At 41.4% G+C, this 15,147-nt stretch overlaps 1 protein-coding gene across 2 annotated transcripts; it reads left to right on the top strand.

The window, feature by feature from the left end:
- The first annotated feature begins 3,172 nt into the window (after positions 1-3,172).
- myo1ca (myosin Ic, paralog a) lies at positions 3,173-15,041 on the top strand. 2 transcript variants are annotated; one of them, XM_082548547.1, is made up of 32 exons: positions 3,173-3,792; positions 6,263-6,421; positions 6,515-6,630; positions 7,304-7,502; positions 7,688-7,768; positions 7,895-8,074; positions 8,156-8,254; positions 8,452-8,559; positions 8,656-8,727; positions 8,812-8,931; positions 9,045-9,127; positions 9,272-9,377; positions 9,470-9,550; positions 9,638-9,729; positions 9,812-9,906; positions 10,031-10,077; positions 10,219-10,299; positions 10,413-10,518; positions 11,080-11,197; positions 11,273-11,386; positions 11,507-11,583; positions 11,820-11,888; positions 12,187-12,271; positions 12,370-12,529; positions 12,643-12,726; positions 12,873-12,966; positions 13,062-13,117; positions 13,202-13,337; positions 14,173-14,243; positions 14,325-14,422; positions 14,496-14,595; positions 14,708-15,041. In XM_082548547.1, exons 1-32 carry the CDS (start codon positions 3,775-3,777, stop codon positions 14,732-14,734), a joined length of 3,132 nt encoding a protein of 1,043 aa, XP_082404673.1. In that variant the 5' UTR covers positions 3,173-3,774; the 3' UTR covers positions 14,735-15,041. The 2 variants fall into 2 exon arrangements, with proteins under 2 accessions (XP_082404673.1, XP_082404674.1); XM_082548548.1 differs by lacking the exon at positions 3,173-3,792 and adding an exon at positions 5,229-5,538.
- The last annotated feature ends 106 nt before the right edge of the window (positions 15,042-15,147 follow it).

The raw sequence follows: 15,147 nt of genomic DNA, 5'->3' as shown, positions 1-15,147 counted from the left end.
CATGGAGCTAGATCTTAAATGCCAGTAGACTTCAGGGAAAGTCCTGGAATCGTATTTTTATGTTCCCAGAAAACGAAACATTAGGTTTCACTTTCTGGGAACCAAATTTAATGGTAATCCATCCCTTTAAAATAATAGCAGAGGAGCCTGTTCACTGTAATTGATATTACAACCACTAGGCAGAGCCCTAAGCCTTCCTTTAATTTAGGGCATCAAATAAGGCTTAACATATTAAGACACTCATGCTTGTTATGGTGAAATGATCACGCAGGGCGAGCTACAAATACTGAAATTCATCCTCGTGTTGCCTTTTCTTCTTATTAAAAGTGAAAAAACCTAAGATTGAAGGAAATAGATTACTACACCCAGTACTACATGTTCATTCTGGATTGTTGTAAGTTATTCCACAGCTTGTTTCTTCTGTTGGGTTTAGTTTTACACCTTGGTCAATTTATAAAGCGGTCTTTGTCGTGTAACAGAGATCTGGGGGATGAGAGGCAGCGGAGGTGAGCGTGAGGTGAAAGGGACAGCAGATGGGTGCTGATGGAGCTCAGTGCAGATGGACAATAGGGTTCCCCACGGAGGAATAATAAACAGCTGGGTTAGCCAGGCGAGGTAACCCAAACGATATTAGAATGTCCTTCGTGGTTTTAGTTAAATTTATAATATTCATGCATAGTGTGTGTGCAACAGAGGGGAAGAGAGAAACACCGCTTTTCCCTCCATAGCAAATAAAACACCATTCCTCTATGATTTATTGTTCTACTGAATCAGAAAACCCGAGCGACTTAAATACAAAATGAGAAAAAAACATTATTAAATCTTCGTCTCCACAGCTGACAGGCAGCTTGTGACAAGAAGGCTGGGATCTCTGGATTTCTTCCATAATGTGTCAGATGTTCAGAATTACTTTTTGAGTTTATAATGTGATTATCTGAAATTGAACTCAGGCAGAGGGTTGTTAGGGAAACAGCTGGAAAAAAATGGCAGAGATGTGCTTCACTTGACTTGCTTTTGAGACGCTAAAAGAATATTTTTACAGCGTTTTAGCACCGAGTTTGACAGAAGTGGGGCATCTGAGGTGAAGCGTTGAGGGGTGTGTTTGTAAGAGGAACTTAGTTTGAGTCAATCAGCTCAGTCTTGTCAACATATTTTAGTTAAGGTAAGGATTAGAGCCCAGGTCATCAATACACATTACTTAACCTTTATTTTAAGGCGCTAATATACAGTTATAGAAGATGTAATGAATAATTAGAAAAATATTTATCACATTACAGTCAAACACAAAGCCCGCTAATAAAGGAAGATCCTGAACATCAGGAAACAGGAAGGAAATCTCTCTTACAGGAACTGCTAAACAAAGATAGGAACAATGATTGAAAAACAACTCAGCTGGAAAATAGCACATCTTAGGAGGTGGGAATGGACTCTGCCATGAAACTGCAATTTCTTCATCACTGACTTTAGTATATGTGCGAGTTTCCTGGGCGTGAGCCTGACAGTGTTACGTATACTGTCTGTGGAGCAGAAAAATGCAGATGATGTTGAGAAAGTGCGTTCATGTTTTACATATGCATGTCATTGCACATTCAGTATCTTGGATATTTGCTGCCAGCAGTCAGCCTGGTGCATATTATGTCTCAGATGCCTGTATAGTAAGAACGCTTTAAATGGACTTTTCTGTAAGCTTAAATACTGCAAATGGAATTAAGTTTTTACCACAGAGGTATTTGGAGAAAAAAATGATCATATAAGAGGAAGTATCATTTACAAGCCACCAAACTATAAAGAATATTTCCACATTGTTTGACTTCAAAAGGAGAATATGCTGTGGTTTTTATGACCCAACTTAATGATCAATTATCAGCTCATTGTACACACTTCCTTTTATTTTTGTGCTTCATATAAAGCTGACCTGCAGTGAATAGAGCTACACAATTGGAGGGGGTACGGTGAGAGAACCGAGTAAACAAAGGACATGTTGTGCATAAATCTGTGTACTCATGTAAGAAGTATTTCCTGTATACTTTAGGAGGCAGCACGAGAAATACTCACACCAGCTGACATACAGTGATCAGCCATAATGTTAAAACCACTCATAAGTGAAGTGGATAAATGTATCTTCTTGTTACAATTCAATGTTCTGCTGGGAATCATGTGGCCCTGGCATCCATGTGGATGATGCTTTAAGATGAACCAGCCATTTAAATAGAGCATGCACACCTCTCCATTGACAATAGCACTCCTCAGTGGTAGAAGCTTACCCCAGCAGGACATTGCATCACACCACAAATAGTCCTTAAGAACAGATCACAGACTCCACAGCATTCATCCAACCTCCAGACTCTCCACATCCTAATCCAGCTCATCTGTGGGATGAGCTGAACAAGCCCACACCACAGAGGCCGCACCTCACAACACACAGGACACAAAGAATCCCACCAACTCCCAGAATCAAAAACCACAGCACATGCTAGGCTGAGGTTTGATATCAACATCCTTAAGCGTCAAAGCTGTTCTGATAGCGTAAGGGAGACCTCTGCATTATGAAGTGAGGCTGACTGGTTTAAAATTGGTGTATTTGTGTTTATTGCTTATACAAAACTGTTTATCTCTTTTTAAGCACTATTGAGAGTAAGAAGGGAAAAAAATGTAAAAGGTTTTCCCATCTGGGCAGCATTATTCAGATTCCTCTCTGTTGGATATTTGATGCTGGCATGTGAAAGTGGGTGTGGCATGGAAACAGCCTGAGCTACAGTGAAGTGAGAGGAAAGATGAGGAGTGGGGAACCAGAGGAGGGTGCTGTTCTGTTAGAAAGGTGATGTGGCCTTGAAAGCACACACACATAAAAAAAAATGCCTTGAATAGGAGGGAGGATAATAAGAGAGGAATCTGATAATTCATGCGCACGGCTCATACGTTAAGTCAGTGTTAAGTTAAAAATGTGTTGCGTTGTGGTTGTTGCCAGGAAAAGGAAACAGATGGGGAATGTAACACTTCATATTAATATATCTGCGGAGTGATATTTCTATGATGGTGTAAGTTATTTCGTCAGCAGTGGATGACAGCCACTAGGAGACAGGCAGTCTTGCTGGTGAAACACTTCCATAATTCACATCCCATGTGAATCTGCCTCGGCTTGTGGGAGAAAAGGGAGGGAGCAAACTAACAGGGAGGGAAGGAAAGAATGTCCTAAGGGCCAATCATGTGATTTCTGTTTTTTTTTTTTCTTTTTTTAATAGCTGCACAGTGATTACATGTTTTTAGTCTGGGGCTCTTAGCAAGTTTTTCCAAACCCTCTCCACTCTCTGTTTTCTCTGGCCCTCTTTTTTGTCTCATTATCCAACAGCATACTTTCCCTCGACTTTTTTTTTTTCTTTCAGAGTGACGTGTGAGTGTAGTTCCTGCCCTTGTTTCATGCAGAATAGTTCAGAAGGAAGGACAGGGAATCACGGAGAGGCGGTGATTTACTTTGACCTGTCATGGACAAGATGAATTGAAGGTGCAAACAAGAGGAGCCGCTTGTGTTTTGGCCTAAGTGTGTGTGCACCGGGGAGTCAAGCAAGGAAGCGCAAAGACGTGACGGAAGAGACGCCAAGGCAGAGAGAAACAGAGAAAGTGACCGAAGGGTAAGACGTAAAGTTGCCTAATTGTGTTGCCCATGGGCAGAGGTGGATGAGAAGCTGCGTTTAAGAAGTCTGTGAGACAGGAGGAGGAGCACCAGCCTGAGGGGGAACCACCAGTTCAACCTTCTTCCAGCAACAACAGGACAGGATGAGGTACCAAGCCAGGGTAAGGTCCATGATGCTCGTTGTTTTATTTTCCTTTTTATTGCGGCCCACCTACTCGCGATTTGTGGTTACTTGTGGCTATGTTTAAGCATTTTCTGTACTGATACAATAAAGTCGATATCCGATCAACCTATTCCCTCTTTCTGCCATGGAGACACCAGAGGGGGAAAAGCAAAACAGAACAATGAGTCACTTGGAATTTTTTTCCTGTGTATGAGTCAGTGTATATTTGGGGTTTTGTGTAAGCCTTAACTCAAGCAGTCCGGATAAAAGAAAAAAAAAAAACATAAACACTATTTTTCCATTATATCCCTGCTGGCACAACTTTGGTCAGGAGCCCACCATGGTACCACTGCTGCTTATCCCTGGGACAGAGTGGTGGGGCATGCCTTATAAGGAAGACAATCCGAAATGAAGTTGGCCCTGCAGAGCTTAGTCATGAGGCCTAGGGCCAAGTCCTGCTGTTAACTTTCTTACTGCAGCTGCAGCTGCACCCACAAACCTGCAGATTTCACAGAAGTTCCCTGATACTCAGAGTCAAATCCTACATTAAGCTCTCATGCACCATCAGCTAGATCACACTCAAGGTGCTGTAAAAAGGAGGCCTCAGGTCAGTTCACAGAAAACAAAGCTACAGGGATTACACTTGATTCTGGTTAAATCTCCATCCCAGAGCTATAGCCCTTAACGTAACTGAACCACATATTACCTCCAACACGAGTGGTAGCAATCTTTCTGATTTTGGTATCAAAGAAGAGTACTGAATGAGGCCTCTGATCAATAAAGTTGACAAAAATCTTGTAATGAAAGAAAGCAAAAACACATAACTTGAAAAAGATCCTTACAAATTCAAGCTGGACACTGTGCAGGTACTCTGAGCACAGCAGCTACTCCACAGCACAGAAACTCTTAAGGTATGAGGGCAAAGCAAGTCCTTTAAAGCCCAGAGCTTCAACTGTGGCCCAGTCATCTACAGCGAGAGAACACACTGAGATGAACTCTTGAGTTTCACAATAATGTGGCAGACCCCGTGACACTGTACAGAATGTGATGAGTTGCAACCTCATACACTGACTGTTATCCAGGCACTTTTCATTACAGCTGTTGCAGAACATTTGAAAACTGAAAACCTGCTACATCATTGCACCCCCTTTGTTAAAAGTACTGCAAGGATAAGTTTTTGTCTGCACTGCTCATTGCTTGTCTTTATATGAGTAGAATGAGTAGAATGTCAAATTGCATCAAAATCACTGAAAGCATGCCCTAAATCTGACCCTGAAATTCTTGAGACATATCCTTTTGGAAAATCTGACTTTGAACAGTAATTGCTTTTTGTAGGAAGCCCACCTGCAAGTGGGAAAACAATAATACGAGGTGAAGCAGAGAGGAGGGGCTGCAGTGGAAGTGTGCGGTGACTTCTTTGCGTTCACTTCTTGGCTGTCGTCCACTGTTGTCCTCTTGTTTTTTTAAGGATATTCCTGCATGAAGTGGTCAGAGATAATGACCTTTTAGCAGCGTTGGCCGGCCAAATGAGACCCTCGAGAGGCTGTTGCGTTCAAGAAAAACAAACGTCCTGTGGAAGTCTAACCCCTTTGTTCCACTTACTGCTTGTATTTTATGAATGTGAAAGAGTAGGGCTTGTTTCTTAAATGAGCCTTTGATACCGAACATAGAGCACCTTTTGTCTGGCTGTGGTATATTGTGCATTTAATATACGCTCAAGTGTTTTTCTGGATATTTCTCATCAGTAAGTAATGACTGCTGACATTTCTTTTATCTCTTTGCATGATGCTGCATGTTGTTGTGTGTATGTTATATCTGACTTCAGGGCATATCTAAGAATTTCTCTAGTAATTCGTTTCTGTCTCCACTACGATGTTTGTCTTCACAGTGGGGTTGACATGTACACACATTTTTCTAGTTAAACCCCATCTGGTGATATAAAACTTTGTGTACTGTGTACACATGATAATACACTGTCTCTGTCGAAAAATAGAGGAGTCTATCCTGTCTGTTTATCATTAGGATTCCTTAAATTACTTCTTTGTTTAATCTTGGCATGCTTGGTGGAACTGTTCTTCTTTGTGCACTTGCAGGACTTGTTTCCACAGCCAAGAAGCACTCTGTAAACTTTAGACAGCGCCGCTTGGGGGATTTAGGCCTGATTCATTTGCCCTGGCATTTTGAAAGTGTTTTGAAATAAATATCGTGCCATCAAAATCATGTGGTAATTATTGTTTTCTTGTGCGCTGCGTATTAACCTGTTTACTGCTGGGTGAAGCTGGAAATATGAATTGTCCTTTTGTGCCCCCTGCTTGTCAGCAGCATGTAATTGCTTATGTTAGATATTTATAAGAAAGATTAAAAACCTGTCTTCGATTGCCATTTAAGGCAGGAAGTGACTCAAGAATGAAGAGAAATTCACATTCCATGTACGTTTGTAACGATTCTTTTTCTCCTTTTCTGTGTAGGAGGTGGACATTGAGGGAAGAGTGCGTCTGGTCATGGAGGGTGCGCTGACTGCCCGGGACAGGGTTGGGGTGCAGGACTTTGTCTTGCTGGAAAACTACAACAGCGAGGCAGCCTTCATAGAAAATCTGCGGCGGCGCTTCAGAGAAAACCTCATTTATGTAATCATTTTTCTTCCTATTTTCTAAAACATTTCCCGTGATGTGATAAGCCATAACTTGAACGTGGTGTCTACTCCCTGTGTTTGATGTCAGACGTATATCGGCTCAGTGTTGGTGTCGATGAACCCGTACAAAGAGCTAGAGATTTACTCCAAGCAGCAGATGGATCGTTACAGAGGGGTCAGCTTCTACGAAATATCGCCTCACATGTGAGTCACTTCAGGCTCCTCAGGCGTTTTTTTATTAATGGTTCAGTTTGATAAACACCAAACAAAAACTAAATGTTGCTTCAGTTTTTGCCTTTTGTCTGACTACAGCTCAAAAAACCCTAAATATTCAGTCAGGATGAGAAGAAAGAAAATCACATGAGCAGATAATTATGAACTAAATCTGATATTTTTTAAATATTATATATTATTTATAAAGTGATTATAAAATTAATCATGTGGAGCTACTCGCTGTGCCAACCATTTGTGAATAACAGAGTAGCTGAAAGTGGCTTTATGTAAAGTTGGCTGATCTGAGCTTGCTTTTTGCACATATCCGTAAATCTCATCTTGCTATTTAAATTATTTTAGCTCCCTACAGCTGCAGCAACCCTTACAAGCTGCTTGGAAACCCACCCTAGCTACTTATAATCATAGTAGTAATCTTACTGCTCTCCCTACCTTAAGCTTTCCACATATGCACACATATGGTCAGGGAGGTCCCATAACAGATCCCTACTACCAAATACAAATTACTGCAGATGGAACAACAACCTCTCTGTATTTGCTTTGGGTTTTCTGGATCTACGCTGATTTTTGTGTGACTTTATTCCACTGCTGTGTTTTACCTGCATGTTGATCTGTAGCTGAACCTGCATTTTTGTTTTTTCCTCAGCTATGCCTTGTCAGACAACACTTACCGGGCCATGCGGACCGAGAGAAAAGACCAGTGTATACTCATATCAGGCGAAAGTGGAGCAGGTAAAACAGAGGCCTCCAAGAAGATCCTCCTCTACTACGCTGTCACCTGCCCCACTAATGATCATATGGCAGCACTTGGTGACCGCCTGCTACAGTCAAACCCTGTCCTGGAGGTATTTAAAAATTAGGCTTTTCAAGCTGATTAGCCTGTATTTGCAGTGCATGATATTATCTGACTTATCTGTTATTTTTATATGGGATTTTTGTGGGATTTTATGTTGCATTCTTTCTTTTAATTTCACTTCCTCTCTCTAATTTCCTGTGTTTTTTTTGTTTTTGTTTTTGTTTTTTTACAAAGGCATTTGGCAATGCAAAAACACTAAGGAATGACAACTCCAGCCGCTTTGGGAAATACATGGATGTTCAGTTTGACTTTAGGGTAAACGCTAAAACTGATATATTGGATAACATCATATCAGTCATCATAGCATCGAAAAGCAACAACTCTAGAAGAAAACTTTAATAGTTGCTCTCAGCTCTCATCTTTTTGTGTAACCTCTTCAAGGGGGCACCGGTGGGTGGTCACATCTTAAACTACCTGCTGGAGAAATCTCGTGTAGTACATCAGAACCACGGCGAGAGAAACTTCCACATCTTCTATCAGCTTCTGGATGGAGGAGAAGATGACCAACTCAACACACTGAACCTGGAAAGAAACCCCCAGAACTACCGCTATCTGGTTAAGGTGTGTGTCGCGCAGTTTCAAGAATTACAAATTGTCTGCGCCATTAGTTTTAGCATCGTTTTAAATTGTTTCTTTTTTCAGGGCAACTGTCCCAGAGTCAGCTCCATAAGTGACAAGAATAATTGGAAGGTTGTGATGAAGGCCCTTCCTGTCATTGGCTTCACAGAAGAAGAAGTGCAGGTCAGTAACAGTCAGAGTTTTACCATGTTAAAATCATTTTATATCATTGCAACACTGGAATCCTTAATGAGCTCTTTTCTGACAGTTTTGGTATAAATAATGCTATTCTGAACACTACATCATCATCGACGCATTTGAAAAGCAAATTGTTCATCTGTGAGGTTGTTGCCAGCTGTTCTTTCTGTCTCCCGCGTCAGAAATTGCTGAATATCATCGCCAGTGTTCTCCATCTGGGAAACACGCAGTTTGGGGAAGGGGAGGAAGGTGAAACCTATATCACCACTGAGATTTCTAATCTTGCAAGGGTCAGTACAATCCCGCTAGTATTGACAGATGTTTAAATATGCTTAGAAATCTTACAAAACAGCCTGACTGAGAGCAGATGTGTTGTTGTTCTCCAGCTGCTGGGTGTCGATGGCTCAGCCCTTAGGGAGGCACTCACTCACAAGAAGCTCACAGCCAAGGGAGAGGAGGTCATCATCTTTTCATCATCACTCCTCAGGTTTTCAGTTGTTCGATGCACATGTTTTTACTGGGCTGTTTTTATGTTTATGCAGATGATCACCCCGCTAAATTTTGAGCAAGCGGAGGCTGCCCGTGACGCCTTAGCCAAGGCTGTGTATGGCCGGACCTTCACGTGGCTGGTGGAGAAGATCAACCAGTCGCTGGCTCTTAAGGTGCAGCACTCATAACAACTTAAAGATAACAAGAGAAATTCCTCCATCTTATTGTGAGGCCGTTGTTGTCTTCTATCTCTGTCTGAATGATGTGCACTGTATATGCTGTGCAGGATGAAATCTACCACAGCAGCAAAGGTTCCTCAGTTATAGGGCTTCTAGACATCTATGGCTTTGAGGTCTTGCAGCACAACAGGTATGGATTATATTCTTTTCCTCTTCACCGTCATCTGCTTCTTAGCGCAGTTCGTCAACCGGTTTCGCTGTCAAAAGTAGCCTTCAGTGTCCCTGCAATGTGTGGTAGTTTTGTTCTGTTTTAAAAGAAGTTTCCCGCCTGCAGTTTTGAGCAGTTCTGCATCAACTACTGCAATGAGAAGCTCCAGCAGCTGTTTATAGAGCTGACCCTCAGATCTGAGCAGGAAGAATATGAGACGGAAGGAATTGCAGTGAGTACAGCTGCTAATTGCGTAGTCAGTGTGAAACAACTATTGATATCGAATTTCGATGCTAAAACTACATTCTTTCCTTTCACATGCAGTGGGAAACTGTGCAATACTTTGACAACAAGATCATTTGTGACCTGATAGAAGAGAAGCACAAAGGCATCATCTCCATTCTGGTGCGTAAAACAGCGTTGAGTTTGTATCTTTGATTATTTATTTCTCTTTCCCTTTTTGAGAAATTAAATAGCGTGAATAACTTACAGGACGAGGAGTGCCTAAGGCCCGGAGAAACTTGTGATGTCTCCTTTTTAGAGAAATTGGAGGACACAGTGGGCGGCCATCCCCATTTTGTCACGTAAGCATCATCTTATATCAAAGACTTGTACTTGTACTGTACAATATATGTGAGTAAATCTATATGTGTGTGTTTATTTCAGGCACAAGTTGGCAAATGGAAAGACTCGCAGGGTGATGAGCAGGGAGGAGTTCAGACTGCTGCATTATGCCGGAGAGGTCAACTACAATGTCAATGGTAAACTGTTAAGGCTGGATCAATAGCGTATTCATACTTACATTTCCTGTTATGAGACAACACATAGAGAGGATGATTCACAAGCAGCTTATTCCTCAATCACCGTGTTTTTGCTTCCATTCAGGTTTCCTCGACAAGAACAATGACTTGCTGAACAGGAACCTGAAAGAGGTGAGGATAGTGAAAAGGGACAAGGTAGAGCCTCACCGCAACCTTTGAAAACCACTCTGTCTCCTGCCATTGCTTGAGTGAAGAGGAAGAGGGGGGACATCTAATGTTGACTTGTGGTTTTGTGGTTTGGTCTCTGTTCAGGTCATGTGCCAGTCAGACAACCAGATCCTAAGTCACTGCTTCCGCAGAGAGGAAGTCATAGACCAGAAACGCCCAGAGATGGTAACAAATCAGTCACACTCTCTATGTTGATCATTTGTAGGCATGATTTAAAAAAACAGAAAATACACTCTGAGAATTTCACATCATTTAATTTTCTTTTGTTGATCATTTAGGCTGCCACTCAGTTCAAAAACAGCCTGATGAAACTTACAGAAATCCTCAGGTCTAAAGAGCCATCCTACGTGCGCTGTATCAAACCAAATGACGCCAAGCAGCCAGGTACATGTTTCACATCCTGTCATATTAATTGGGATATATAAGCGTTTTTATTTGGGAGGGTCCGGGTCTCAAATAAAGGCTTTATTAGAAGATCCTAAATACAGATCAAGAAAAACAATGTAAAGGTTACCCGTCTAATACTGGCTGCTGTGTTCTCAGTTTTGTCACACGGCAGTGAACTAGAAATGATGTTTAGTTGGTGATTCATAAACTAATTATGTTTGACCTAATTCTTTTCTTACATTTCCCGTTCTCAATCAAAACCTCTCAGAAAAGGAAATACCTTCTTAAACACTCTAATAGTAAAGGTGGAAGATGTGTTTTGTTTGATTCAACAACAAACTAGCATGTGATTACAGAAGGTTATAAGTTAATCTAACAAAAGGAATTTTGATTTAGTCGCAACTTTTTTAATAAAAATGTCCTTTTTATTTCAAATAAATAAAACCCCCAGCTTCTTAATGTATGTAATGAAGCTTATCCTGCTGTGTGGATTGCGTTTCATATCATTGGCCAGAAATATTTCTTTGTTACTAATAAATACGGTTTCTGTCCCTGCAGGAAGGTTTGATGAAGTTCTGGTTCGACATCAGGTGAAGTACCTGGGCCTGATGGAAAACCTGAGGGTCAGGAGAGCTGGCTTTGCATATCGTCGGCGCTTTGAAGCCTTCCTGCAGCGGTAGTTCACAGTTGCAGTGGCTGTTTACTTTATGTTCATTCTTCTTTTATTGTAACCGTTCATAAATGCTCTTAGGTATAAGCCCCTGTGTCCTGAGACGTGGCCCAACTGGCATGGCAGACTCGCAGATGGAGTTTTGACACTGGTTAAGCACCTGGGATACAAAGATGAAGAGTACAAACTGGGGAGGTAACTTGTTTAATGTTGTATGCAAGGCATTTAATCACACTTCATTGCAATAAGTGTCCATTGAAAGGCACACTGATTTTGTGTTGATCACAATTTTTTTTTTTTGGCTGCTTTCTGCAGATCAAAAATCTTCATCCGTTTTCCAAAAACTCTTTTCAATACTGAAGATGCTCTAGAAGCGAAAAAGCCAGAGATAGGTAAGCAGCAATAGCAAGGATTATCAAACTGAGGGCGTCACAACTGAAATAAAATATAAGGTAGTGATGCAAATATTCATGAAACACACTTCTAATGAGTTTAGAGTGTCAAAGATGTGAAGCTTCAGCTTTTTGGGAGGTTTTAGTGAAACAGCTCCTGACTTTAATCATCAAAATGAACACATTTTAAACACAATCATAAGGTACGCAGTAAAACTATATTCCTCATGTTTCAGCACTGACCCTGCAGACATCATGGAGAGGCTACAGAGAGAGGGCCAAGTACCAACGCATCAGACGTGCAGGTCAGACCACCTCCAGCTGTTGCCGCTCTCATACTTTGCCACCTTTCTCCTTAAAGAATAGCCCCTAAAATGAGAATATACAAGTGTTTAATGTGTTTGTATAGTATTGTTACATTGGCCCTACCTGCTTGGTACAAATGCATAAATCTGCAATACAGCTTTGTTTCATTTCCCCAGCATTCCTTTGTGGGTCTAAACTGACTTTATATGTCTGCTGCACTAACGTTGGGGTTTTCTCTTTGGCTGAGTATAAGAGCTGTCTTGGTGTTTATACGTGCATGTGTGTATATATATATAGTGATAGTGATCCAGTCGGGGTGGCGAGGGATGAAAGCACGCAGGAGAGCTAAAAGGCGTCGCCAGGCTGCTGACTTAATTCGCAGGTGCTTAAATGAAACTTTTTTTTGGCGTCTAGTTTTTGGTGCTGTGTTTTGCAAAATATAATAATTTCCATCATGATTTTTGCATTTTTTTTTCCCAGGTTCATTAAAGGCTTCATCTACCGTCATGGGGAATACGGTCCTGAGAATGACTATTTCCTGGATCACGTTCGTTACTCTTTCTTGAAAAATCTACGCAAAAACCTGCCCAAGAGTGTTTTGGACAAATCCTGGCCGACACCTCCTCCGTCTCTCGATGAGGTGCAAAAACCCCACATTCAAATTGAGTCCCCCCGCTGTCTAAGATCATTGCACACAGATAATATGATATTTGAATAGATAGTCTGCATTGTTAATTCTTTGGTCTCCTACAGGCATCGGAGCACCTGCAGAGGCTGCACATGCGGAACATGGTCACAAAGTATTGCTGGAGAGTCCAGCCCGAATGGAAGAAGCAGGTACACTGATAACAGAAGATGGTCTACCTGTTATCTTGTTGTTGTATTTTCCTGCAAGATGGTCAGATTGCAGCTGACTGGCTTTCATTTAGTTGTTTTGTTTTAATCTTTATTTAAATCTCACTTGATTTTTGTTTGTCCTCTAGATGATGCAGAAGGTTGTAGCCAGTGAGATCTTCAAGGATCAGAAAGACAGCTACCCTCAGAGTGTTGGAAAGCTGTTTTTGGACTCCAGGCTTGGTACACGTTTATGTATTCATTGTCTTTGCACTTGTTATCCACCACCCACTGGCAAGCATAAAAAATTCACAGAGCATTTCTACTGCTTTATACAGAACGTGAGCAAATCAGTCTCAAAGTCGTCCAGACTCTGGGCAATGACAAAGTGCAGGTAGGGTTTGTTTTTTTTTTGTTTAAAGCCTGATGGCGATAATAAATGCTGCTATGGAGTAATGCGTCTCCTTGTCCTTTTCAGTACGGTGTTTCAGTCATAAAGTATGACAAAAGGGGTTTCAAGCCGCGCCCTCGCCAGCTGCTCCTCACTAACACCTTTGCTGTGTTGGTGGACAAGACCAAAATCAAGCAGAGGATCGACTACACAGCTCTGAGAGGTGAAAACCAGCCTTGAGAAGGGGACAGTTTTACAAATGTGGTATATTGAGATAGTTATTGAGATAATGTTCTTGAATTCATCACTTGTAAATGCATATTTTTTGTAAGGGAGGAATCTTTACAGTTTTAAATCCTGCTTCTTCTGTTTTTTTAAACGTCCATCTGCGGTCACAAAATCTAAACGGCTTTTTCTGGAAACTTCAGCTCAGTCTCTAGAGACTCTCAAGCAGAAGTTTCCATATCTGGATGATAAAGTGGACTGTGAACTTATCAGCTACTGCTAGCAAACTATATAGGTTCAAGTTCACGCACGTATTCTAATTAGTGCTGTAAAACAATGTAATAAAAACCATCACAAATTCGTGGATGGGCTTTACATGGGAAGTCGTTATGAGTCAGATAATTCTCTGCAGACTTGAATCAACAGAGGGGATGTCTAGCAGGCAGCTGTTGACTACAGCAGCTGCCTCTGCAGGAACACTCGTTACTCATAACAGTCACAGACTTAACTCCGCTGTGCATATGAATCAGCTAAGAATGATTTGCCCCATACAGTTGTTATCATAGGGGAAAACTATCCACAGAGATCAAAACTGTTTTGCACCAGACTGTAAAAGATGTTGTAAAGTTGGGGACTTTTAAGATCGGAGTCTACGGGGAATAACTTGCTTTTGGAGTTAGCCTCAAGTTGCTATTAAAGGTTTCTGGCACTTTTGCAATGGCTTCGTGTTACAGTTCAGGAGGTCACCACAACACTGCTAGGTATTCCATTATGCACATTGTGACTGTTCAGTGTGCGTTTAGTGATTTGTTTTGTGTTTTTTCTTGAAACAGATATCGCTTTGAGCTCTCTCAGTGATGGGATGTGTGTTCTTCACATCACAAGGGAGGACAATAAACAGAAGGTACAGTAGGACACAACAGTCATGCCTGTGTGGAATAAAGCAACCATGCAGCCACTCTAAAGCCCGCTGTCTCTCCCACAGGGGGATCTGCTGCTGCACTGCAGCCACTCGATCGAGCTGGTAACAAAATTAGCCATGATGGCCAACAAGACCAGCAACGTCAACATCAACCCGGGCAGGTAAGATTCAGACTGACTGCTTCTGTGTGGTGGTCACCATCAGTCCATCTTATCATCTGTTCTTGGCACGCAGCATCCAGTTTACTGTGGCCCGAGGCAAGGAAGGAATAATTGATTTTGTGAGGGGCGCAGAGCTGAAAGTGACCAAAGGCAGACGAGGACATTTGCTTGTGGTGAGTCAGCGGCTGCTCTGATATCATGTGGGGAGCCTGGAGACAGGGAGGGGTGTTTTGATACCAAAAACATTTGATAGCTGACTGTGTTCGATCTGATTTCACTCTTCAGACTGCCCCTCAGATCAACGCCACATGAAGACACAGAAAACCAGCTAACTGATCAGTTTGCAGCTTACAGGAGAAAACCACAGAATACAAAACATGCCCAACAGAGTGCTTATTGATTCATATTCTGTACATCTTCATTATAACAAGATTATCTTCAGTGTTGCATTAACTATTGATAACCAAAGATGAAAATTAAGACATGAAGTAGTCGCCATTTCAAATGCTGTAACTCTTTATTGAAAAAAATACAAAATATTTATCAAATATAAAATGTCTTCTGTAAAACACTGTATTACATATTGCAAGAGAATTAAAATAAACCACTTTGAAATAAATAGCATTGTAATAAATATTTCAATAAATAGCAAAATATCTTTGGAAAGTCCACTAGATCGAGGGCGTGGGTGGAAAAACAGGATGTTGGGAAGCGTTCTCGCCGTT

Source organism: Aulonocara stuartgranti (assembly GCF_965226115.1).
Source record: "Aulonocara stuartgranti genome assembly, chromosome: 10".
Lineage (NCBI taxonomy): Eukaryota > Metazoa > Chordata > Actinopteri > Cichliformes > Cichlidae > Aulonocara > Aulonocara stuartgranti.
This window is presented reverse-complemented; position numbering and strand designations above follow the sequence as displayed.